This window comes from Anolis carolinensis, chromosome 1 (genome assembly GCF_035594765.1).
Source record: "Anolis carolinensis isolate JA03-04 chromosome 1, rAnoCar3.1.pri, whole genome shotgun sequence".
NCBI classification, from domain to species: Eukaryota; Metazoa; Chordata; class Lepidosauria; order Squamata; family Dactyloidae; genus Anolis; species Anolis carolinensis.
In genome coordinates this window covers 234,269,689-234,296,807 of record NC_085841.1, presented here as the reverse complement: position 1 = coordinate 234,296,807, position 27,119 = coordinate 234,269,689, and the positions used below count along the sequence as shown (strand labels likewise).

The following is a 27,119-nucleotide window of genomic DNA, read 5'->3' as shown; positions in this document are numbered from 1 at the left end:
GCTCCCTGGGAGTGGCCCAACCAATCAGCTTTGTGCTTTGCACACACATTAACTGATTTTTATATGCTCCAACACCAATTGCATTAATTCTATAGTGTACATGCACCCTAAGTAGCTGGAAAGACCCACAGGGTCCAGGTAAAATTGTTTGACTCAGTGTGTCCCTCAAATCTGATGTAATTTATAATTTTAAATAATTGACTTATTTTTTCGATTTCATACTTTCCGTAAAGAAATACATTAAATATGTAACTAACAAATTATTTGCAGGACAAGGTAATATTGGGAACTGATTATCCATTCCCACTTGGAGAACATGAACCTGGAAAACTGATTGAATCCATGGAGGACTTTGATGAGGAAGTGAAGGTACAGTGACCACCCTTTTTAAAAGGTTTCAATCTTGAACTACTGTTTTAATTTTTCCTTTAAATCTTGCTAGTGTCAAACAGAGTGATAATTATCCCATTGGAGTTTGATTCATGATAGTAATCAGCCCTATCTGAAAACATCTCCTCAAATTGAATACTAAAGCAACTATTAAACGACTTCTCATTAAAACTGTGGCTCAGGTCAGATTTTGAACTCACACATGCAGACTAACAACCTGTTGTCAGATAAGTCTCATAGGGAACCTCTGCATGAATAAATCATACTCTGAAATGCCATTTGCAGTGAAATCAATCTCTAGTAGTTCTAAAGTCTCATGCTAGTAATAGCACAACACAGGAAATCTGTGAATAATAGAAACAACCAGCAGCATAGAGCGGTCCAAATGGGGATAAAGCACTAGAGGAGACCATCTTATCCCATTCTCTTGAACCATTTTCTTTGTTTAGGTTTCCCCAGTCAAAAACTATTTGTTTACAGAGGAAAATATGTACAACTGCAGAAATACCATAGGTATTTGTATGAATTTTTCCCCACATTGTGGTTATTTTTAATTATTTTGGGGTGCTGAATTTGAAAAACACAACAAAAATGTCACAGCGCACAGTTCTTTCAACAAATTTAATGACTAATTTTAGTACAGTATTTTCAGTTTTCAGTGGCATGCCAGCCAAGGAGAAGACCCAACTGAGGGTTCCATGTTTTACACAGAAATCATATTATGCAAAGAGTCCCAGAAAAATATCCCTTATATAATATACAGGCATGTTATAATTTAAATTCATTTTAGGCCATGACTCATAAGGCAGAAGAAGTATGGAGAAAATGACCAGAAGTATCATATTTTTTCTAGCCATTGCTGTACGTACATACAGAATAGTTAATCAAGTTTGCAAACACCTTTAATGCATTAATAAATTAATTTATCTTACAGGATAAGCTCAAGTTTGGCAACGCCCTTGCATTTTTGAATCTTGACAGAAAGCAGTTTGAATAACATTGGGATGCATTGAACATCCAACCTCGACGGCTCTAACTACAACGGGAGAAAATGCAGACCAGGCGCCACTTGCGAAGCAATCCCAAAGTACCATCTAGGTTGCCGGAAACTGTTGTTCCCCAAAAGAACAGTGGATTTGTGTCTGATGGGCTGCAGCGAATTAACTTGCAGGATTAGAGGATGGAAAAAACAAAGGCTTTATTCACAGTTTGCATAGAAAGGGGAGCTTGGCAATCATTTGCAGAGCAAACATCAACATCTATCAATTTACACATCTTTTTTTAAAGCTTTCTAACTAATAACCTGTTACAATCTGATGGGCTGTATGCCACCTGTATTGTCATGGGTTGATCAGTTTGCTTATGACCTGCAAGAAAAGTTAACATGGTGCACAATAATTGTGCACTCTCTATGAAAACAATCCAGAGCTAGGTACCAACTCTAAATGACCTGAGAATAGTATTTAATTTTTCTTAGTATAGCAGTCATCACTACTACAAATATTTAAGGACGGTTTGAGGATTTTATGTAAAACCATGCAGCTGCAGTCTTAGTGAATTGAATCCCATGCCAATTCTTCATTTGTATGTATATATTAGCTTCGGTACCCAGTGTTGCCTGAGTTATTTGAAAAAAATCAAAATTGTAATTGTACAAAATGCATAAGGTTGCGGGTGAATTACAACTCACATCATGCCAGGTTAACCCCGAGAAACTCCATCAGTACTTAAAGTTTGTTATGTTGGGCAAGTTTGCTTTAGATGCATCATCAGTGGGGTTGAATGTTCTCTTTGGTTGTAGGGTAAACTGCAACTCCCACTATGGTGTCTGTCCCCTCAAACTCCTCCAGTAGGTTGAGTTAGTCACGAGGGTTCTGTGTGCCACGTTTGGTCCAGGTCCATCATCAATGGAGGTTACAGTTTCCCTGGTTGTGGGTGAACTACAACTCCCAGAATAGAAGGTCAGTTCCCCCCAAACCCCTCCAGTAATCAAATTTCGGCATATAAGGTATGTGTGCTGAGTGTGCTCCAGATCCATCGGTGTTTGGGTTCACACTGCTCTGAATGTAGGTGAACTACAGACCCCCCCCCCCCCCCCAAATCAAGGTGAATTTTCCCCAGAGACGTCCAGTATCTTTTGCTGGTCATGGTGGCTCTGTGTGCTAGGTTTGGTCTAATTTCATCTTTGTTGGAGTTCAGAGTGCTCATTGATTGCAGGTGAACTATAAATCCCAATACCTACAACTCCAAAATGTCCAGGCCAATTCCCCTCAAAACTCTCCAGTATTCAAATTTGAGCATATTAAGAATGCATGCTAAGTTTGGTCCAGATCCATCGTTGTTTGGGTTCATAGTGCACTCTGGATGTAGGTGAACTACAACTCCTATAAATCCCTCTAAAGACCGCCAGTATTTTTTGTTGATCATGGGGGTTCTGTGTGCCAAGTTAGTTCCAGGTCCATTGTTGGTGGAGTTCAGAGTGCTCTTAGATTGCAGGCGAACGATACATCCCAATACCTACGGCTCCTATAAATCATGGTGAATTCTCCCCAAACATCTCTAGTATGTTCAGTTGCTGATCAATTCCTCTGTTTGCTGTGTGCCATAAAAAATAGGAAAATCCACATACATACATACATATGTTCACTTTTATTATGTGTATAGATTAGTTTCTGTTTGTTAATCACTTCAGTGGCAGTTTTCATCAATGTTTTGTGCATTATCTTCCTGGAAAAAATGGCACTGTCAGAATTAAGATTGACTAGGCTTAAATCCAATGGTTGGCCTGATAACACTAGACTTACTACGGACATTAGTCTTGACTTTCCCAATGATTTAATGGTTTTTCTCGACTTGGTACTTAGACAACAGATTTGGGAGATCTTCTTGTTATCTGCAGGTTGGAAAAATTATTCTCTCCCAGGAAGAGTTATCAATGCTTTATTCTAAACACGTGCATCCCCCTATCTGAAATGCTTAGGACCAGAAGTATTTGGATTTCAGATTCTGGAGTATCTGGATTTGTATATACATATACATATGTAAAAGGGAATTTTCAGGGATGTTTCCAATACATCATGCGACATGTGGGGCTTGAGGAATCCAAGGCCGGAGTTAAAATTGCTGGAAGAAACATTAATAACCTTACGTATGCAGATGATACCACTCTGATGGCCGAAAGTGAGGAAGAGCTGAGGAGCCTTATCACCAGGGTGAAAGAAGAAAGTGGAAAAGCTGGGTTGCAGTTAAATGTCAAGAAAACTAAGATCATGGCAACTACACCTATTGATAACTGGCAAATAGAAGGAGAAAACGTGGAGGCAGTAACAGACTTTATATTTCCAGGTGCGAAGATCACTGCAGATGCAGACTGCAGCCAGGAAATCAGAAGACATTTACTTCTTGGGAGGAGAGCAATGGCCAACCTTGACAAAATAGTGAAGAGCAGAGACATCGCACTGGCAACGAAGGTCTGCATAGTCAAAGCAATGGTATTCCCCATAGTAACCTATGGATGCGAGAGCTGGACCATAAGGAAGGCTGAGCGAAGGAAGATAAGACGCTTTTGAACTCTGGTGCTGGAGGAAAATCCTGAGAGTGCCTTGGACTGCAAGAAGATCCAGCCAGTCCATCCTCCAGGAAATAATGCCCGACTGCTCACTGGAGGGAAGGATATTAGAGGCAAAGATGAAGTATTTTGGCCACATCATGAGGAGACAGGAAAGCTTGGAAAAGATCACGATGCTGGGGAAAATGGAAGGAAAAAGGAAGAGAGGCCGACCAAGGGCAAGATAGATGGACGGTATCCTTGAAGTGACTGGCTTGACCTTGAAGGAACTGGGGGTGGTGACGGCCGACAGGGACCTCTGGCATGGACTGGTCCATGAGGTCACAAAGAGTCAGAGATGACTAAACAACTGAGCAGCAGCAGATTCCAATAATTATAGATCCCATATGTCCTGATTTATTGCCTTATGACCTGATTTGCAAAGGCCCTTGTGAGGCCCATGTTTGAGAAAACGCTGATGGTTTGGGAAAACATCACTGCAGAGAGGAAGTTACTTTTCAAGGATAAAAGTACATCAGGAAAAAACTAGTTAGCTTGTACTAAGTTTCCTAGCCGTTTGGAGTTATGCTTGCAACAGAGAAAATAGAGAGAAGAGGGAGAGGGAGGCGTTTTCTCTCCCTCTTCCTCCGGCTGCCTCAGGAAGATGTGAAGAAGGAGGCGGTGGCGGAGGGGGAGAGAGACGCAGCAGCAGAGGCAGCCATGCACACGGTGGGGTACAAGTTTCCTCCCATGCCTCCTCGCGGCTCCGGGCCTTCTTCCACATGGAGCCCGCCCGCCGCCTCGGAACAGCTGGTGGGAGCCTTTGAGCTCCTCAAAGGTAAACAAGGAAGGCACGGGAAGAAGCAATTTTCCATTAAAGCTTCCTTTTGAGCCTCCCTCCCTCGAGGCACCTTCCTGCTGCCTCAGTTTCAAAGGTTTCTCAAATGCCGCCTCTCAAGTTTGCCCTTCCCCTCTGCACCCCCTGGAGGGGCTCCCTCCATGCTCCTCCATGCATGGGGTGCAAAAGTCCCTTCCCTCCTTGCCACGCCTCACCCCCCTGCAGTGCGTCGGATAATACGGTGTGTTGGATAAACGGAAGTCGGATAACCGGAACTCTACTGTAGTTATAGGACTCAAGAAGATTTGGAGTCAGATACAAATGGTGACATTGCTAGAAGCAGTGAGCCAGCACTCGTGTTTATTGTGATAAGCTTTTCTTGAATAAACTGTTCCTGGTTATTTAAGTTCTTGTCTAAGCTATTCGTTCAGATATTTGTAACTGTGGTTCAGTCTTGGAGATCTGAGATGGTGGTAAACCCAAAAGAGACAGTTCAGGTGGGAATTAAATTCGGGAAGGGACACACTGTCACAGTTGTATTTATAGAGGCTCTATGCATGTCTACATACATACCAACTAAAAACAGTTCTCCAGGGCAGCTCTGAAGAATAATACCAATGAATAGGTTATGTTAAAATCATACCAGTAATTTCTTTATTGAAGGAAAACACTGTTCCACAAAGATTTCTAAATTAGAGGCTGGTCAAATAACACACATATTAGTATTTTTGTAATCTAGATCTTTTGCCATTTTCAGAAGCAACTGCATTACAGGAGGGTAAAGGTAAAGGTTTCCCCTGACATGGTTTCCAGTCATGTCCAACTCTGGGGGTTGGTGCTCATCTCCATTTCTAAGCCGAAGAGCCAGCGTCTGTAGACATCTCCAAGGTCATGTGGCTGACATGACTGCATAGAGCACTGTTACCTTCCCGCTGGAGCAGTACCTATTGACCTACTCACATTTGCATGTTTTCGAACTGCTAGGTTGGCAGAAGCTGGGCCTAACAACGGGAGCTCACCTTGCTCCCTGGATTCGAACCTGCCAACCTTTTGATCAGCAAGTTCAGCAGCTCAGTGGTTTAACCCACTGTGACACCAGGGGGCCTTACAGGAGTCTACACTGACTATATAATGTAGTTCCAAACTGTATTCTATGACAGTGTAAATGGAGATTAGAATTAAATGTTTCTGTCCTGTGGGTTCTCTAGATATATGGATTTTCTTTGAAAGTCTCTTCGCCCGCAGATTTCTCAAGGCTCTCTGCCACCTCTCCAATCCAAGCAAAAACCTCAGGTCTGTCAGTGTATGTATCTAAACTGTCCAATTAATGCAGTTTGATGTCACTACCACTGCCATGGCCCACTGTAGTTTTCCTTGCTGCACCAGACTCCAGATCCTAGGATTACACAGCATGGAGCCATGGGAGTTGAAGTGGCCTCAAAATAACATGAACTCTCTGGGTTGCTGTGAGTTTTCTGGTCTGTATGGCCATGTTCCAGAAGCATTCTCTCCTGACGTTTCGCCCACATCTACGGCAGGCATCGTCAGAAGTTGTGAGGTCTGTTGGAAACTAGGAAAATGGGTTTTATATATCTGTGGAAGTGCATAAAATGGTACTTCCACAGATGTATCAAACCCACTTACCTAGTTTCCAACAGTGGGTTGTTGTGAGTTTTCCGGGCTGTATGGCCGTGTTCCAGAAGCATTCTCTCCTGACGTTTCGCCCACATCTATGGCAGGCATAGTTTTCCAATACACCACGTGTGGGGATACCTGCCATAGACGTGGGCGAAACGTCAGGAGAGAATTCTGGAACACAGCCATACAGCTCAGAAAACTCACCAGCAATTCTAGCCACGAAAGCCTTTGACTTTGGAGCATCTCTACGCCTTTCCCATCTTTCCTGGCGACTCTATGGTTTATGAAAGGCCAAGCCGGCCGGCTTCTGGCCACGCGGGTTTGGAGTTCTCGCGCGAGGCGCCGCGATGGACATCAGGGGGAGGGGGAAGGGGCGGGACTTGAGCTGGGCGCGCCGGTGGCGGGTGGAGGAGGAAGTGGTGTCATGGCGGCGGCGTCGTCTGCGGCGGGTTCCGGGCCTGGCGCGAGCTCGGCAGCGGCGGCGGCGGCGGCGGCGTGTCGTGGCGCGGGCGGCTCGCGCTGGTTCTTCAGCCGGGAGCAGCTGGAGAGCACGCCCTCGCGGCGCTGCGGTGTCGAGGCCGACAAGGAGCTCTCGTACCGGCAGCAGGCGGCCAACCTCATCCAGGACATGGGCCAGCGCCTCAACGTGTATCCTTCGCGGCTGGGTCTGGGCCTGAGGGAGGCGGTGGGGGGCAGAGAGGGAGCAGTAAGAAGGCGGGGGAGAAGGGAAGAGAAAGGGGCTCCATGCGGCTGGCGGAGAGGAGGGGCCCTTTCTCGGGTCTTTGGGCCTTCGCAGGCCTCGCCTCGCCTGGCTCCTCCCTTTTGGGCCAGGCGCCTCAGGCTCCCCCGGGAGTCGCGGAGGAAGGAGTCTTGAGCTCAGTGCCGCCGCCTGGAACCCCACAGGGACGCAGGCCCCATCTGCACTCACCACTTCATGTGCTTCGAGGCCAACTAGTTATACCACTTGTCACAGAACCACATCAAATCGAATCTCGATTTTGATTTATGTTGTGGCCTGTGTAAAGCGCCTGCACTGTGCCGTGAAATACATGCCAAACGTCCCATGCTGTTCAATAATAATAACCTTGTTGTCGAAGGCTTTCATGGCTCGAATCATTGGGTTGCTGTGACTTTTTCAGACTGTATGGCCATGTTCCAGAAGCATTCTCTCCTGACATTTCACCCACATCTGTGGCAGGCATCCTCGGAGGTTATGAGAGATATTGTAAACATCTGGCTACCAGTATTTTAAAAACTCTAAAATCAGGACAGCAAATAAAGTTCTACACTCTGAAAACAGAGGAATTCCAGACATGAAACAATCAGGGTCAGCTAAGGATTCCCCCAGGCAGGAATAGGCCTTGAAGTTGCAAGGTCATTAAATGCTAATCACATGATTGATTGCAACATTCACACTTCCTCCAGCAGTAGAGTTCTTTCTCCCATCGTGGACCTTCCACAGATATATAAACCTTATTAGCCTAGTTTCCAATATATCTTAAAACCTCTGAGGATGCCTGCCACAGTTGTAGATAGAACATCAGGAGAGAATGCTTCTAGAACATGGCCATACAGCCCGAAAAACTCACAGCAACCCAATAACTTTATTTTTATATCCCGCCACCATCTCCCCAAAGGGACATGGGGCGGCTTACATAGGGACTAAGCCCAGCATAAATAAAAATTTACAATCTAAGACATAATTAAAAACATAATAAGATATAATATAATGTAAACAATATAATTAAAACAATTAAAACCAGCAGAGTATTAAAATCATAAAAATGTATCAAACCATTCTTGACCACCAGTAACCAGGAATATGGTGGGCATGATCAGATTAGAGAGGGCTGTAGGTAAGGAGGAGGAAAGGGGTACCTAGAAGGTACTCGGGGTCGGGTATCATCTGCTTAGAGTGACCCCACGCCCATGAGCTCCATGCAGCCTCCCATCTACACTGACCACTTCAAACTGCGGTGGCCAAGCAAAAAATTCCACCAAAAACACAGTGCTTCGTAGTTTGTGTAATTCCCATCTGGGGCTCAAACTGGTTCCAGGATTTCTTATGTAATCCTCTGCACAGTAAAACCACTTTTTTTCAATACTGGTTGTAAATGTACCTGTTCATACGTAGAGAGAGAGATAGAGAGGGAGAGTTTTAGATAGTTTTAGATAGCATAGGGAAGGCATAACACCCCTGTGGTATTTGTTTAGATCTCCATGTCCCTGTTCAGAAGATTTTGACTTGCTGTGGAAAGAAGAATCGGTGATAAACCTTCAGTGGAGATACCTTTTCCACATGATAACTTTTTCAGGAATGAATTTCCCTTCCAATGGTAGATTTTTCACACTTCCTGTTGTCTCACCCCTGTTATTAACTATGAATTGTTTATAAGCCGGATGTTTGTAACTCTGGGACTGCTTGAATAGCCTACAGATCCTTGCATACACAATATTTTTAATAATTTTGTGCATGAAGCATCAAAAAGCAAACGTTGTCACTCTCTTAACCTCCCTTGTGCACAATTTTGGGTTTTGTGGTACAGTATATCGGATTTCAGGATTCCAGATAATCTGTACAAAGATGAAACTATGGTGCTTGCTTGCCCTCCCTTGACTCCAGCTGAGAATAATTTAAATAGGAGATAAAATATATCATGGGAAAACTGCATAACATAAATCTGGTATTATTATTTCTTCATCTAGAAGGTGAAACTGGGTAATACTGAGTGGATAATACAGAGCAGTTTATTCCAGATTCTGACATGACATTTTTAGAATTATAATTCTTGGAGATTTTGGAAAAAGTATAATCTTTTAAAGATAAAATAAAAATGACCGAAGCATCGCAATGTAGTATTTCAAACCTGAATGTATATTTTCTGTGGCCATTTTTGGTAGTTGGAATAATGAATCACAACCATCATATTTATGCAGCTGTGCTTATCTAAAGAGTAGAATAGTCTTTGGAAAATATTATGGACTCTTTTTAATTAAAAGAAAATACTTGGTAAAGAACATGCAACAAGTTTCATTGGACATTTTGTGAAATAGCTTGTAAGCAAGTAGACAAGCTGCTGTTTATGATGGAAATCATTTATATTGGTTGGAACAAATTTGTGCTAATGTTGCTTCACAGTTGTGCTAATATTGCATCACACGGTTTCTGCAAGTTCTATGTAGGGAACTGTGAGTCCAGTTTATTCACTCTTATTTGGTGAGCAAACATTCTCTGGCCACAGAATATGTGATTTGATGCCTTGATTGACAACATGTTTTGAAGCATGGAGATATTTGTGGAAAAGAAGAATTTTTACACCCTTTCAAATAGTGTTTTTACAAATTATAAAGTTGGGTGAAAGTTGTGACTGAATTGTCTGGAAATAAAAAATGAGCTATTTCTAAAAATAAATTATGAATTAATCATTTGTGTCCAATATAGCATGATCTCAAGCTTCTTTGTATGATTTCTTCAATTCTCCCTTGGATTGCTACTCCACACCCTACATTCTAGGCTTTGGGGATGAGAGGGTTCCTCTGATCTTCATGAATGACTTTCCAAGTGGTGCACAAATTTGAGGCCTGTCTGGATATAACAAAATACAGTTTACTCTGCTATAGCCAAAATCACTACACTTCTTTTTCAGCCTCCAGCAACATTTTCCCAGATTGTTTTTCTGGCTTCAAACACTAGGAGCAGATTTTCAGGGAAAATAAGACATAGGCCAAAATCACTACACTTCTTTTTCAGCCTCCAGCAACATTTTCCCAGATTGTTTTTCTGGCTTCAAACACTAGGAGCAGATTTTCAGGGAAAATAAGACATAGGCAAGGAATAGATGAAACCCGCTTCCACCCATTCCACAGGATCAGAAACTTATCAGGGGCAGGAGTTATTCTATTTACCGAAGGCTTAAATGATATAATTTTGTGTCATACAATAAGATGATCTGATTTAATTATTTATATATTAGTTTTATGTCATTAAAAATTGAGTCCCTGTGTCAGAAATCTCTCAGGTGGCTCACAGAGAAGTTGAAAGCAGTTTTGAACAATTTAAATTTTGTTTAAAGCAAAATAGTTGCTTTGGGAGAAAAATGAACTATAATTTAACTAGACCAGAGCCACCCTAATAAACATTTGAAGGGAATTTTGTTAATTTGAGTGGTTGTGCATATGTGAAATTTCCTTGACTCTCTTTTCAGCTCTCAACTTACAATTAATACTGCAATTGTTTACATGCACAGGTTTTATATGCATCATTCATTCACAAAGTTTAATAGAAATGTAAGTATGTTTAATTTTTCACAAGATCAGCTTTTTTCATGGTACTTCTGTTGCTGTTCTTGACATTGGGATCAGGTAGCTGTGGAGTTCTGGAGTAGGCTGGTCCATGTCACGAAGAGTCGGAAGCGACAGAAAGAATAAACAACAAAGCTATATCTTCTCAAGTTATCTGTAATGCTCTTATTTTAGATTCTGTCTAGGCCAGTGGTTCCCAACCTTTGGGCCTCCAGTTGTTTTGGACTTCAACTCCCAGAAATCCCTGCCAGCTTACCAGCTGTTAGGAACTGTGGAAGCTGAAATCCAAAACACCTGGAGGCCCAAAGGTTAGGAACCACTGGTTTAGGGTTTTTCTTGTAGTAAAAAAAGAACTTCTAAGTAATGTCTCAGAAGAGATTGACAGATATCAATGTTATTATTTTTAAGCTACAGTTTCTAGCAAGGAAATATAAAATGTTAAGCTTTAACAAGAAACTAAGTTAGGACCCCCCCTTCAAAAAACAAACAAACAGCTGAAGACCTATTTTTGCTCACTAGCATATGGAGAGGAGGAGGATTAGATAATGAGAGATCATCATCGGGCCCTGGTTGAGAACTATTTTATATCTGGGTTCTGCTAGTTCATGGGAGCCCAGTTACCATCATTGGCCACAAAATTAACACATACCTTGTGAACTCTAGTTGGCTCTGTAGATTAATGTGGCTGTTTGTGCAGACTATAAGTCATATTATTTTTGTTTGACTACGTTTGGTTCAATTTATTGAGGTTAGATTTAATTCATTGATGTTAGGTTTAATTTAATGTGAGGTTTTAATGTTATTTTTTATATGCGGGGCTTTTCTGGTTGTTTGTTTGTTTTTATAGAGGCATTGAATGTTTGCTGTTATAAGTTGGAATCTGCTCTGAGTTTCCCTGGGGAGATAGGGTGGAATACAAATAAAGTATTATTATTATTATTATTATTATTATTATTATTATTATTATTATTATTATTATTTCTTTAACTGATTTCTAAGTAGCCTGCCCTACTCTGCTTTCACATTAAAACTTGAATCTAATGTTGCCATTTAACTAAGGAAGTACATTTTAAAGTTAATGCAAGGGAGAGCTCATGTTACACTAACTGAACTGAAATCACCAACAGTGCATGTTTTCTCTTGCACTGTTGCATGTGCAGTGGTTAAATGTGAGTATAATGCCAGTTATTTGCTCTGTTAGTGATTTCAGTTCAAGATTATTTATTGTAATATGTAAAGTCCTGGTAATTTATTATCACACTTAAGGATCTCCCTGGTTCACAGATTTTATGAGAGAGATGTTGGAATGTTATTTCTAATTGAAGATTTTGTTTCCAACAGATTATATCTCCTACTGCATTATTTTTGGCTGCAAAAGTGGAAGAGCAGCCACGAAAACTCGAACATGTTATCAAAGTAGCAAATGCCTGCCTTCATCCTCAAGAACCACAGCCGGACACAAAGAGTGATGTATGTACTGCTGGACCAAATTTTAATATATCCTTATAAAACACAGTTCAAGCTTTAATGTATTTCCACTTGTTCCTTTGCCAATTATTTCCCTATTCATGAATTGTGTTAACCCTGAATAACTCGCAAAATTGGAATGTGTTGCAGTTCATTGGTTATCCTTCAATTCTATTTTACATGATATATATATATATACACACACACACACACACACACACAGAGGGAGAGAGAGAGTGTCAGTCAGTCAACCAACCACCTTTGCTGGGGTTAGGGCCATAGGATCCCCACAAAATGGGAAAAAACAAAAAAAATTGACATGAGATAACACCTCTATAGGAATCTTTAGATCAGGGGTCCCCACATTAAGGCCAGCAGACTGGGTGCAGCCCTCCAAGGCCATTTACCTCCCACCCTACCCTGCCCTATACTTTAAACTCAGCATTGCCCTAAGTCTGAAACGACTTGAAGGCACACAACAACAATAATCCTAATTAACTTGACTATTTCATCAGCCAAAAGCAGGCCCACTCTTCCCATTGAAATACTGGTAAGTTTATGTTGGTTAAAAATGTTCTTCATTTTAAGTATTGCATATTTTTTCTTTTTTTGCACTACGAATAAGATATGTACAGTGTGCATTGGCATTTGTTCATGCTTTTTTGAACAATTATTATTATTTTATTTATAGCCAGCTTTATCTTCCCAAAGGGAACTCAAAGCGGCTTGATATAAAAGCATTAGTATACAATTTAAAATGTATAAATATGCAAACATTTAAATAGAATTAAACAGAATGTGCACTAAAAAAAATCAGTTAAAATACATCAAAACAGTTAAAAATCACAGCACCCCCTCACTAGATCTTAAACACTTTAATCTTTAAAAGCCTGTCTGAATAAAAAGGTTTTAGCCTGCCGAAAAGGCCCACTCCCTCGTTCCCACCAACCGAGTTTGAGATGTAGGTGGGACTGAGAGAAGGGCCTCTCCTGACAATCTCAGGTTCATACAAAGGAATGCAGTCACCGAAATAGCCTGGAGCTGAACCATCTAGGTCAGGCTTTAAAGATTATAAACAAAACTTTGAATTGTGCCCAGAAACAGACTGGCAGCCAGTGGAACTGCTACAACAGGGGAGTTGTCAGCTCCCTGCAACCAGCCCCAGTTAGCAACCTGGGTGCAGCTCTTTGGGCCAGCCGAAGTTTCCAAGCACTCTTCAGAGGCAGCCCTGTGTAGAGCATGTTACAGTAGTCCAGATGGGATGTAACTAAGGCATGTGCCACCATGGTCAGATCTGGCTTCTCAAGAAACAGGTGCAGTTGGCACACATGTTTAAATTATGCAAAAATCCTGCCAACCACCACTGATAACTGGACTTCCAGGTTCAGTACTTAGTCCAAGAGGACCCCCAAACTATGGTTCGGCCCCAACAGTCTGAGGGACCGTTAACCGGCCCTTGGCTTAAAAAGGTTGAGGATCCCGATCTACATCCTCCAGCATGACTCTATTCATGAATGGTATTCAACCTATACCAAAATTAGACTATAGTATTTCACTGAAACACTTAGAGATTACTAGAGAACATTTTAATCAAATTCATGAATATTCAAATCTATAAATATGAAAGGCTACCCATAATGTAATTCTACTGGCTAATCAAAGTAACTATTAAGAAACACTATGGTCTAGTGTAATGATTGACTTCAAGTTAGATTTCTTTATTTAAATTATTGACGTATTTGTTCTGAGGTAACACTTGGACTTTTTGTCTCGGTCTCATTGTATACATTTCTTCATTATTTTTCTCCATTTCTTTCAGCTTTATCTTATTCCATAAATAAACTGGGGCTTTTTAATATGGTGTGAACTGATGCCTGTGGAGCAGTGAATATCCTTACTACCTCTTCACTTGCCTCTTGACACATTTGGAAGATTTGAGCTACAATATCATTTATTTCTTTGTTTTAACACTGCAGATTTAGATTCCAATGTAGATCCAAATCAGAAAAGAGGATACATTTTTAAAGCAGTAGGGAAGCAGAAGAAATTTGGGCTAGACACACATGAGCCCATTAACTACTTCTCATCTCTATATTATAGGTGAAAATGTATGGGAGTTTCATGGAAAGATGAAATCTTAAAATAAACATTGAATTAAATATAGATCTGAATAATATCTGCTTTGACCCCTGACACTGAAGTTTCTAGCTGCTTAGGTGATCACATTGTGTACCCCAGGATAAGCATTGGCAGCCATCAAGTGTTCTAGACAAGCATTTAGCACTTGCCAAGTTAATGTTTAATGCTTAATGTTTCACCATTTTTCTTTATATTTTTAGGCATACCTTCAGCAGGCCCAAGAACTGGTTATACTTGAAACAATAATGCTTCAAACTTTAGGTAAGTACTGTATAATATATCTGTGTGATAACTTCTTTTCACACTTTCATTACTGACAGAATAGTTTCTCATTATCATGCCATAATAATCGAATATCTATTCAAACTTTATTATGAAAAATATATTTTGTTAAAATACTGACAACATAAGTCAGCAGGTTAATACTTCCTTTTTTAATTTGACATATTTTAATTTAGTCACATTCTTGCAATAATTGTACATTTATAGTAACTTAAGCAATATATTATCCACTCCACATTCAGATTTTAAACATTAATTGTTAAAATCCTTTGTTTACTTCAATGGTCTGTACTAAGACTACTGAAATATCAGGGGCTGGGGAGTTCTAGAGTCTGTGCATCATTTGTGAAATAATACATTTAATTTTTCAGGTTTTGAGATTACCATTGAGCATCCGCACACAGATGTTGTGAAATGTACGCAGTTAGTAAGAGGTGAGTAACAACTTGATTGAGTCTTTTCCTTCATCTAGGAAGGGTGTTGGTGTGATTTATTTCTTTTAATGGAATATTTCTACTGTGAGTAAATCACTAGTGTATTTCACTAGATTTTATTTTAACCTGATTTTTTTTAAGAAGGCGCTTATAAAGCTGAAGAATTGCATGGTGGTGCGTCTTTTTTCTGTACGTGGAATAAAAGCTGGTCCTCCCAAGTATTTATTTTGTATAAAGCAATAAGCTTTGTTATGCTGATGTCAGGCTTCTACGTTTCCCATACACATCAAATGGGTTGTTTTGGGAGCGGAATGCTGGTTTAGATTGGACTTTTGCTTTCATTAACATAAAATTAGTGGAATAAGGAAACCTAATTTCTAAAGATTTTCCATCAAGTCTTTCTGCAAAGGAGATTGAATCACATGCCATAAATAAAAAGTGCTCACTGCATACCTTTTGGAGTGATTTAGACAGTTTTTACAATATTGCTTAAGTAAGAGGTGTTAAACTTATGATCCTGATGTTTGGGCCTCCAATGCCAGAAGCCCTATCCTGCTTGTCCAATGCCAGGAATTCTGGGAGGTGGTGTCCAAATACCTAGAGGACCACAAGTTTGACACCACTGGTTTACTTCCTTTCTCTTTTAGACCTTTACTTATCTTTGATTTGCTTTCTTGGCTCTCTGATTGTATTTTAAACAATTTGAAGGCAATTTGGTTTGCATATATCTCAAATTCTGTGGAACCTTCGTGTAAATTGGGCTGAATTTAAATGCAGTTAATCATCAAGTTAATAGAGAACATTCCTAAATGCATATCAGGAGGTTCATGTTAAAGAGAAACGTATTTAAGTAATATGAAAAATATCTATAATGGATTATTTGTCCTGGGTTTCTCAGATTTGTAAGTTTTTCTATTTTAATCTGAAACTTTCTTAATACGTAATACTTTGATGAATAAACAGTATTAAATGCCCCTTGATACACTTACAAGTTCTTAAGTCACAGTTCGGTTATGGAAGCTTGTTACCTGTATGTTCAACCTGTATGGAAGTTGTTTCTATGATTAATGTTTCTGCAGAAGAGAAAATTGAAGCTTCTCAAATAGCTGTTTTATTTTAGTCTTCTGATTCCATCACAAATCCTTATAGGTAGCCTTAAAGAAAACTACTTCTGTTTTACTTTATACCATGTAATTGTGCCTTATAAAAAGATCCCCCAGAAATATTAACTAAGATGAAAGTTGAAAGAAGCTTTTGCTGCATGGATTTTTAAAAGGCATTTCAGTCTTATTTCAGATTTTTAAAAGCAGAAGTGTTGAAATTAGGTCTCCTCCAATATTTTCTTTTTATTCAGGAGTGAGGAGTTGTTGTTTTTTTTATTTCTATCTGAAACTGCAAATTATCAGGAGAGAGAAAAATGTAATGAGAAGCTTGTGTTAATAGTCAGCTGCATGTTTCAGTGAGTCAAAGTAGCACACTTTGCTGGTTGAAGTAGATATTTACTCTCTCACTGCACTATCAGTGCTTATCATGAGTTAAGAAATGTTTGTATGAATTAATGAATGAATTACTATGTGTGCAAAAGTATATTTTATAATTTATTGAGAACCTGAAACTAGTTTGAACAGCTGTATAACAGAATGTGGGCAAAGCTAGAATAGTCTTGCAACACATTCTGTAATAATAGTGTCATCAAGTCTCTTTACATTCAAAATCTAGTACTATTGAGTTTACTGGGACTTGAATCACATGCAGTACTACATAATATTACTTCTACGTTGCTTTTTCTCTTTTCATAAGAAGAAGAAATCTAAAATACTGGTGTCACATGCACAGCTTTTTACGTTCAGTCTCTAAAAGAAAGACAGTACAGGCAGTTTGTGGGTTACAAACAGTCTGGCCTCTATAGTTTTGTTCTTCAGTTGAATTTGTATGTAAGTCGGAACAGGTACATTTTAAAGTGTAACTCTAGCCAAAAAAATTTTTTAGATTTGAATAGCACAGGAAAGGGTTAACACCCTGTGGTGTTTGTTTTGCTATTTGTGCCCTTGTTCAGAAGATTTCACCTCATTTTCTGTCCCTGTGACAATTGGATTTCAAAATTTTGGCTTGTTGTGGAAACAAGGATTGGTGATAAAGCTTCAATGGAGATACCATTTTTCTCATGATAACTCTTCCAGGAGTGAATTTCTCTTCTTAGGAGAAGTTGAGAGTTTGTAACTTGGGGACTGTCTGTATATAGAAAAACAGAGTTCTTTGCCAGTAAATGTGTCCTGTCTATAATGAGTTGCAATTTACAGTTATGACTTGGCTGCTTCCACACTTATTTTTATAGTTATAACATTATTTTTCTTCTGCGTCGTCGTCTTTAAACAGAGCCCCATAATAGCTTTCAAATAGATATGAAAAACATATGATAAATTTAAAGTGTTTATTTTTATTTTTAAAAGGTAAGTTTAGACTGCCCTGGTGAATTTAAGCAATTCTTGTCTTAGATTCTAAATTTCTTAAATTTTCTGTGGCAAAGCAAACTTTGTTAGTTGATAGCAACTACTTCCAGCATGTTTAGAAGCAAAGTGTGCTACAATGTTATAAAATATGTTTGTTGTATCCTGTACAATCAGTAGCTCGAAAGCAAAGGGTGGATAAAAAGATGAGTGTACATAACCCACACAGCACTGTGGCATATCCCTTTGCAGACTGAATATACAGATATCTCTTCCCTATAACCCCTTTTTACCATGGAGGTAGTGGTAAGAAGACTCGTGGATAGAAATGAGAGGGAATCAGCTCCTTTACTGGACTTACCTAACTTTATTAGTTTGTGTTATCGGTTACATAGCAGTAATAGTATAGTTGGAAATTGGATTGCCAAACACAAGTATTCACACTTTACCAGTATGAGATTAAGTATGTCTTTATCAGAAGTGTTGGTTTTATTTAGGGAAATGACAGTCTCATACTTCGATAATCCTTTTGGGAAGTTGGCTTGAAAAGTTACTTAGGACAAATAACTGGCTCTTTGCAGTGATGATTAGTAATTTGTACAAGATATATTTGGAAGCAAGTAGCTTATCTTCATGTAATGAATATTAACAATTACTGTTGACTAACTTCCTTGTTTCTCTTTCTTACAGCAAGCAAGGATTTGGCACAGACATCATATTTCATGGCTACCAACAGGTTGTTATCCTGAACCTCTTTGTTGCACTGTTGTAGCACACTATAGCTTCCTTTACTGCAGGGCCCCCTGTCTGTGTCTAACCCTTGTTGCAACAGGCGACTGGGCCGTCTACTGTGGTGGTACCTTCCTGTTTGCAGTGCGGTGTATTGTACAAGGGCTTGATGGCACAAAGGGGTTAAATGCACGATGTGAAGTGTAGTGGTGCTTTCTGGTGACATTTTCTCGATTGTGAGTGCATAAGTCTAAAATTGGTAGCCTGAATAGCAGCTAAAGATTACAGAGAGATAAACTTAACGTAGAAATCCGAGCATCTTGGTAAGTATAAAGCTGTTTCTAGTTTATCCTTGTAGTTAATAGCAATTTTTCTTAATGAAAATACAATATTGGTATTGCTTTTTTAATTAAATAAAATCCTTTGTTAAGAAACGTGGTGAACTGGCCTACCCTATATTTAGCTTTGCAGAAGCTGACTGGTTCTGTAATAATGTATTGGTTTTTATAAGCGCAAAGGAACTCGATTGTCCCTTTTCATTAAGTTTGCAGTTTTAAGTAAAATAGGTAGTTAAAATAAGATGTAAAAGCTTGGTAAATGCATAATATGACAAATCCACCAGAAAAGAGAACACTGTTTTAACTCGGTAATTTGGGGAATTAAAATAGAATATGCTTAATGAATATTCCAACTGACCATTCCAGTGTTGAGCAGAGTACAAAAGCAAAATGCAGAGGAGAGGTTCACCTGTTTGTATATGTAAAGCAGAGATTCAGATGGAAGGATGAAGAGGGCAGAGACTTCCAATAATTTGATCTGGATCAGGCCTGCACACCTTGGCCCTTGGGAAGGAACAAGATTTCCCCACAAACCCTTCTGTGAGGCACACCTTCTACCCTCTCCCTGCCAAAAGGAGAACCCCACGCTCGCATCGTTCCCATGGGAACCCGAGGCCTCTCCTCAGCCCCATACCCTATTCCTATGAGAACGGCACTAGGCTGGGGAGAGGCATGCGTACTAGGCCTTTCACATTGGGGGGGGGGGGGAGGACAGGAAGGCCAAACACCCAGGTGGAAGCCCCACCAATGGCGTGAGATTAAGGGGAGGCGTGAGCTTACTCATATGTCGCACGCAAGGTCTTTGTGAGCCGCATCCGGCCCACATGCCATCTATTGTGCAGGTCTGACCTAGATTGTGATAATAGAAACAAAAACATCAGAAACATGTAGGATATTAGCAAGGAGCTAAGGGTTCAGTGCGGCTATTGAGTTGATTGAATATAGGGAAAAGCTGTAGCAGCCAGTCTAGATTTAATGGATTGATATAACTTTAGCATTGGAGAAGAGGGACAGGAACGGCCCTTGTAGAACTTCAGAGCAGTGGTGAAGAACATGGGAAGTATTGGCAATTAGTGGGGAAGAACAGGGTTCGTGTTTCTCACATAGTTATTTTTGAAGAATTTGGGAGGATAAAATGGGAAGTTAATGCAGCATTATTCTTGCATTCAATTTGAGTGATAAATAATGTGAAGAAATTGGATAAGGGTACATCTACACTGACCATTTAAGTTAGTTTTAAACTGGTATTGAAGAAAGTGGCTTTGCTGTGCAGATGATTACATAGGAAATCCTGGAACCAGTTTGAGGCCCAGACACTGATCACAAAACCTTAGGGCACTGATGCACATTAAGGGCGCTCTCGCATTCTCCTGTAAGAGTTTTGCTGTCTGGCCACCGCAGTTTGAAGCTAGCTTTGAACTGCATTACATAGTCATTGGAGATGGGGCCTAAGCGCAGGTGACTTTAAACTCATACACTACCAGGAATGAACATAGCTGTAATCTTTTAGATTAGATGTTAATTTTTAAAACAGCACTAGAACATGGATTGGCATAGTTCTATTGGTGCCAACTATGTATTTTTACCTGGTAGTGACTAACGTGATCAGGTTGGACTGGAAGAGGTAGAATGTGTGTTTTACTTGTTTGTTTCATGTTAACTTAATAATATGCAAGCATATAAAGCCAAGAAATCTATAAAGTGCAGTCGGCATTCTGTATCTGCAGATTCTGCATCTATGATTTCTACTATCCATGATTAAAAAAAATTTAAAATCCAAAACGTACATCTTGATTTTGCCATTTTATATAAGGCGCACTCTTTTGCAACACTATTATATCTAATGGGTCTTGAATATTTGTGGATTTTGGTATCTATGAGAGCTCCTGGAACCAAACCCCAGCAGATAGCAACAGCCTGCTGTATTTATTTTGGCAAAAATATTTTATTGTAAAAGCTAATATTCTAAATATTTGAATTATTAAGTTGCACTTATTGAATAATAGATGGAACATAGTAATTCCATTTATTTAACTGGAGATGTAAATTCTAGAATAATGATTTTTATTAGTATAAAATTCCAAATAATAAATTTGAAAAAAAAAACTGTTTACAGTTTATTAGCTTTACTTCAAAGGTATGCTGATAAGTTCTTTCTTCTTGTCTTTTTGTTCTCTTCCATGTTTGGGATTTATTCCATTATGAAATATTTCTGACCTCAGTCTGCACCTTACTACATTTTGTCTTCAGTACAAGCCGACTGTGATAGCATGTGTCTGTATACATTTGGCTTGTAAGTGGTCCAACTGGGAGATCCCTGTATCAACTGATGGAAAACATTGGTGGGAATACGTAGATCCTTCTGTTACTTTAGAGTTGCTTGATGGTAAGTAGTATCAACATTGCTTTATTCTACTTTAAACTGTTTTGGTTGTGATTTTGCTGTTTGCTTTTTTTATATAGTTGACTGAAAAGACTAATTGAGCATATGCTAGTTGTTTTCAAATTACTACATTTTTAACTTTTCAGCATGCAATACAAGTTACCTTAACTGATTTTTTTCTGTTCAGAATATTACAGATTTGCTTAAATGGCTGTTTCTGATATTTTGTCCTTATTAGCTCCCTGTATTTTATTTTGAACTGCTCCAAATATGATCCTTTTTTGCATGAATTAGTATAAACTGTCTTGCTTTTCTTGCATTTTGACATAAGCAGCTGTTCAGAAAACTTGTTTGAAGCATTTTGATTGAAGAATTATGCACTCCCGGACATAAATGTATGTTGGAAGTTATTAATAAAATTTGAATTAATTACTGAAGTGTGTTCAGCTTCATTTCTTTTTCTATTTCAGAGCTAACACATGAATTTCTTCAGATATTGGAGAAAACGCCTAGTAGGCTAAAGAGGATTCGAAATTGGAGGGTAAGATGTTTTTTTTATTAATAGAATTGCAGGAACATTATTTAAACCATCAACTGATTTGCTTGTGGCTTTCTTGAAAGTTAGTATTCTGATGCAGGTTGCTTATTAAAATGAAATTTGGAGTTTCAATGATTTACCTCATTTACATTTATAATAAGGCCTTTGAGAACTTATTGTGCAATACTCATCCTACCTAAACAGCGTGCTGGGTTTATCTGTTTGTTGTGCTGATGGGTTAATATTTAGGTTTTGTGAATTCTAATTACAGTAGAGTCTCACTTATCCAACACTCGCTTATCCAACGTTCTGGATTATCCAACGCATTTTTGTAGTCAATGTTTTCAATATATTGTGATATTTCCATGCTAAATTTGTAAATACAGTAATTACTACATAGCATTACTGCGTATTGAACTACTTTTTCTGTCAAATTTGTTGTATTACATGATGTTTTGGTGTTTAATTTGTAAAATCATAACCTAATTTGATGTTTAATAGGCTTTTCCTTAATGCCTCCTTATTATCCAACATATTCACTTATCCAACATTCTGCCGGCCCGTTTACGTTGGATAAGTGAGACTCTACTGTATTTTTAAAATCTTCTATAAGCTGCTCTGAGTCCTGAACTGAGCAAAAGACAGATGATGATAATGGTGGTGGTACATTAGTTGTAGTTTTTAAAATCTATGGGTTCAATCAAGAATATTTAGTGTTCTAGGTTGAGGTGGAAATAAGTAGAGATCACGCCATGCTTTCTACGGTGGGAAGGCTACTTCCATTTGCAGAATGGCCAATCTGGCTCCGAGCCACTATTTAAAGCAAAACCACTTGATGCATTTCCCTCTTTTGTTGATCTATTTTCAAACTGAGTGGTTTCTTTGTGTCTTGCCCATGTAGACTTTATGCTGAAGAATATATCCTAAATTTAACAATTTGTTCTTGTGTAGGCTAACCAGGCTGCCAGGAAGCCTAAAGGAGATGGCCAATCATCAGAAAATTCTCTTCTTGGATCATCTTTGGTTCAGAATTCCATGTTGGTAGATGCTGTTGCTGGTGTGTCGGCAAATGCAAGTTTTCAAAAACAGCCGACATCCACATTTCCTGCTCCAGTTCCTCTGAACTCAGGAAGTATTTCTGTTCAGGACAGTCAAGACAATTTGGCAATACTAGCAGCAGGAATGCCAAGTACCTCATATACTCTAGCGACGCACCAAGAATGGCCTCAGCACCAAGAACAAACAAGGACAGAACAGATGTATGCTCATAAACAGGAGGCTTCATTGCCTGGTCAGTTCAGCCTAAGCTTCCAGCCAGGTGCTCCGTTGCAGTTACATGCAGGATTACATCACAGAGGTGAAAAGCTCTCTGAACATTCGGCCACACTTAAAGCAGGAAACAAACATCATGGGCATGTTGCCCCTGCGATAATGCCTCAGAAAATGACATTGGATAAATACAGAGAGAAAAGGAAACTAGAAACGCTTGAACTGGATGTCAGAGAACACTATATGGGTACAGAACAGCCCTTCAAAAAACACCAGACTCAAGCAGCATGTAACAGTTCTGTAACGTCCCCTATTAAAATGAAAATCCCCCTCGCAAATGCTGAAAAAGCTGAAAAACACATGGCTGACAAAAAGGAGAAGGGTGGGTCGCTGAAGTTGCGGATACCCATTCCACCCACAGAAAAGAACTCAAGTAAAGAGGATCTGAAAATGAAGATCAAGGTCTCTTCCTCCGAGCGGCACAGCTCCTCGGATGAGGGAAGCGGGAAAAGCAAGCACTCGAGCCCCCATGTTAGCAAGGAAAAGCACAAGGACCTTTTCACAAACCGCCATCATGGTGCCAGTCATAAGCATTCCCATTCTCATACTGGTGGCAGTAGTAGTGGCAGCAGTAAGCATAGTAATGATGGATTGGTCCCCGCTGTTCTGAGGAGTCCGGTTGGCTTGAGCAGCGATGGCAATTCCTCGAGTTCCGGCTCTTCGAGGAAGAAGCTGTACAGCAATGACGCTTCTCACAACCACCACTCCAAAATGAGCAAAAGTTCCAAAAGTGCAGGTAGTTCCTCTAGTTCTTCCTCTGTTAAGCAGTATGTATCCTCTCTCAACTCTGTTTTTAACCTTCCCTTACCCCCTCCTCCCCCTGTCGCATACCAGGTGGGCTACGGACATCTCAGCACCCTCGTGAAACTGGACAAGAACCCAGTGGAGAACGGTCCTGAGGCCAGTCACGAGTACAGTACAAACAGCCAGCATATGGACTACAAAGACACATTCGACATGCTGGATTCCCTGTTAAGTGCCCAAGGAATGAATATGTAATCAGTTGTTCAGGTCCCTTTCTCCCTTCTTCTTTTTTATTTAAGAATATTAGAATGGAGCCCGTTGTAATATAAGAAGAGCAGCCCCAGCCATTGCTGCCCACTTTATATAGATATAGATATATATATAATATATGTAAGTGCTGCTTTATCCTTCACTCTGAAAAGAAGGGTACAGTAAATGAGCCTATCTCTACATACAATAGTGTTATAAATACTGTAATGATATCAAAGGTGCAAAAATCACAGTGTTTCCACAACTGCAGTTAAGAACAGTAGACTGAATGGCTGCTTCTAGCTGTCTTGAATGCCTGATGCATTGACTATTTATAACTGAGTATGCCAGCCACCATTTTTGTTGCTTAGTTTATGAATGAGTGTATTTTTTGTTGTGTATTTATACTGTATGTATGATTTGCATGTTTCAAAGAAGGGATATGTAAAGTAATGCTGACAATGTTTACAACAAAAAAGTGGAGAGAAACGTACATACATTTTTGTATGTTTAGATATACCATAAATACTCAGGATTGGAGCTGCTTGTAAGTATAACCAATGTACCTAATTTTTCCATGTGTCAGAATCCATAAATTATCAAAACGAAAGTAACACTTCATGTTAAATATAGGCCTTTTTGAGAGCCCCTTCCTGAGATCAGTTTGCCAACTGAAGATTGTGAAGCTGCTGGAAGGCTAGCCAGCCATGACAATGCACCTCCAACAAGGCAATGAGAGAGGGAAACTGCTCAGGCCTCCATTTGTGATTATTAATATTATTATTACTCTTTTTTTCTTTTTTTCTTTTTAAACAAAAAACCCAGTTGACTGCTGAAACAGTAGTTTTCAGAAGGGGAAATGAAAATAAAGTTGATATAATCTTTTTGATGTGGAAGTGCATTTACATGTTTGGCTTGATGCAGAAATAGAGACACAGAACTGTTAATAATGGTTATATAGATTAACGTGATTTAAGAACGGAAAGACATAAACTTATATAGTGAAATTTAGTAAGGGTTTTTTTTTTAAAGCTTAAGTTATTAGTGAACATGGATCACTGTTTTCCATTAGCATTTCATACAGACTGCCACGTTTTGAACCCCCCTCCAAAAATGTGTCTTGTGAGTGAAATGCCATTTCTTTTACAGGTGGAATACTATCTTTGCAATAAATGAGTACAGTTGTTGGTCTCCCAATTTCTCCCTTATCTCAGACAATAAAAAGAATTGTCACGTACGCTACGTGAATTGTACTTGTGCTTGTCCTAACAAACTGGAGGCTGTTTTTCCAGATCTGAATAATCACTCTCCAATTAAACCACTAGTATACATTTTTATGGCTGTAAGTGTCATATTACTGTTTTCAGTCACCTGCCTTTTTTGAACAAATGATTGTTGTGAATGTTGATGGGATTTTTGTCAAAAACCAATGTCTCATTTTTGTCAGCTGTGACCCTAAGTGCATGGAAATTACCTCAATATAAATTCAGTACAGTAGCGAGTGTTACTTACTGGGTATTTAATGTTAAAAAAGAAAATAAGTTATCCTCATGTCTGAGGGGGATCCTCTACTTGGTAACTTCTGCACATTTTATGCTCTAATTGGTTCTAAATATTTCAGATATGAATCTGAGGTTTAAGCCCTTTAGCTACACTAAAAGTGCTTTAGAGAACTGTTGACCATGTATCCAGTTTGTAGTTACCATATGACGTAACTACTTAATGCATCAATTACTATGTAATATTAGTTGCCAGTAATACAAAACTTTGTACTACATACTTGAATACGTTTATTTGAACTATGGGTGTCTTTTCTAACACTTGAACATGGACACGATGAATAATGTATCTTCATATTTTAATCTAGTCCTTAGCCCTTCAGCCTGGTTCATCCAAAACTGTTACTACTTCATTCACCCTTGTAATTTTTCTACATTGAAAGAATATTTCTTAAATCCTGTATTGTGAACCTTGATCCTGCATTGTTGCATTTTTTCAGCCTTTTTAGACTTTCTTCGCTACCTCATCCATGCTATGAAATCCTGAAGAGCTTTTGCCATGTAGTGTAAGCAAGATTCAGAATGTCTTAAATTGTGATTCCCAGTAGGAAAGAAGACAAACCAGTAAATGTTTACTTTAAATAAAATTTATTTACAAAGCCTCATAGTATTTGCTTACAGCCTGTAGATTTGCTTTGGAATTTATTTTATCCATTATGATTCATTTGCCTATTCGATGAAAATATACTGGACACAAAATCTAAAACAGATATAGAACCCAATAAGTCTGCCCTTTTCTTTACAGTTGTGAAATAAAGAAAAATCAAGTTTGCTTAGATTCTCTCCAAGTACTTATAATTCAACCCTATGCATTCAACAAATTATAGAATATAAGGTTTCTCATTTGAATTAACACCTCTGCTATAATTGTACAAGATAGGTTAGAATATTTCATAATTACTTTGGTAGATATATTTGTAGATAATCTTACATGGGAAAGACGTGAATACTTGAGCAGCAATAATTTTTGTAGCGTTTAAACCTAATTTGCTGCAATACTCTAAAATGTTAATCAAATGCTGGATTAAGTTAAGATTGCTGGAAGAAGAGGGTTGGATGCTGCGTCCTTCAGCGCCTAGTTCATCAGCATTTTGTATTAGTTTTGCTGCTGCCTGGCTTTTAAGGTGGGTTTTTGGGCTTCTGCATTCATAGCAATATCCAACATAATATCCGACAGGAAACCAGCCCATGAATGGGTTGGATCCAAGTCTGTTTATTAATGACGGGACTCTAAATTTTTGAAAGTGATACTGATCCAAGTGAGAGTTCTATTGGGGAGGACAGAGTGTTTGATGTGACTTTCTTGCATACTCCAGTGCCATCACCCAGGCAAATTTCTATAGTGGTAAATTGGGAATCAGCAGAAATTGCCTTGTACTTTTCCACTGGTAGGAGTGTCTAATACAATTCTACCTTGCAATTGTATTTCATAATTGGGGACTCGATCTATACTGTAGAAGTAATGCAGTTTGACACAATAGCATGCTCAATGCGATTAAATCATGAGACATGTATTTCAATGTGGGAATAACACCATTTGGCAGAGAAGGCTAAAAACCTTGTAAACCTATAGCCCATGACTCCATAACATTGAGCTGTAGCAGATAAAGTGGTGCTTCTAGCCTTAGTAGATTTTTAGGTGTATAGTTTATTTTTATGCCACTTTTTTAAAAGCAACTGAAGTGAACCATATATAAGCTTTATGATAAATATGAAGGCTACTGGTTTTTAGCAATTTGATATTACATTAGTATCATTTTGTATAA

At 39.1% G+C, this 27,119-nt stretch overlaps 2 protein-coding genes across 5 annotated transcripts in view; both read left to right on the top strand.

The window, feature by feature from the left end:
• The window catches only part of acmsd (aminocarboxymuconate semialdehyde decarboxylase), a 63,571-nt gene extending 58,390 nt beyond the window's left edge, over positions 1-5,181 (top strand). For both annotated transcript variants that reach the window (XM_062967028.1, XM_062967026.1), the window contains exons 9-10: positions 271-369; positions 1,325-5,181. In XM_062967028.1, coding sequence (XP_062823098.1) covers positions 271-369; positions 1,325-1,387 — 162 coding nt within the window. In that variant the 3' untranslated portion in view covers positions 1,388-5,181. The remainder of the gene's footprint in view (positions 1-270; positions 370-1,324) is intronic.
• Positions 5,182-6,798: 1,617 nt separating this feature from the next.
• On the top strand, positions 6,799-25,960 carry ccnt2 (cyclin T2). 3 transcript variants are annotated; one of them, XM_062967023.1, is made up of 10 exons: positions 6,814-7,061; positions 10,619-10,700; positions 12,057-12,185; positions 14,522-14,582; positions 14,975-15,037; positions 18,175-18,220; positions 20,774-20,937; positions 21,405-21,475; positions 22,424-23,537; positions 23,636-25,960. In XM_062967023.1, the coding sequence occupies exons 1-10, from the start codon at positions 6,838-6,840 to the stop codon at positions 23,698-23,700; spliced, it is 2,019 nt and encodes a 672-aa protein (XP_062823093.1). In that variant the 5' UTR covers positions 6,814-6,837; the 3' UTR covers positions 23,701-25,960. The 3 variants fall into 3 exon arrangements, 2 of the variants coding, with proteins under 2 accessions (XP_062823093.1, XP_062823085.1); XM_062967015.1 differs by having other exon boundaries at positions 6,815-7,061; positions 22,424-25,960; XR_010001652.1 differs by lacking the exons at positions 21,405-21,475; positions 22,424-23,537; positions 23,636-25,960 and having other exon boundaries at positions 6,799-7,061; positions 18,175-18,536; positions 20,774-20,912.
• Positions 25,961-27,119: the final 1,159 nt, after the last annotated feature.

Coding starts and splice junctions, on each gene's coding strand:
- ccnt2 (XM_062967015.1), top strand. CDS start 6,838: ATGGCGGCGGCGTCGTCTGCGGCGGGTTCCGGGCCTGGCGCGAGCTCG. Junction 10,701..12,056: donor TCACAAAGTTTAATAGAAAT/GTAAGTATGTTT, acceptor TGTTTCCAACAG/ATTATATCTCCTACTGCATT. Junction 20,938..21,404: donor TACTTTAGAGTTGCTTGATG/GTAAGTAGTATC, acceptor TTTCTATTTCAG/AGCTAACACATGAATTTCTT.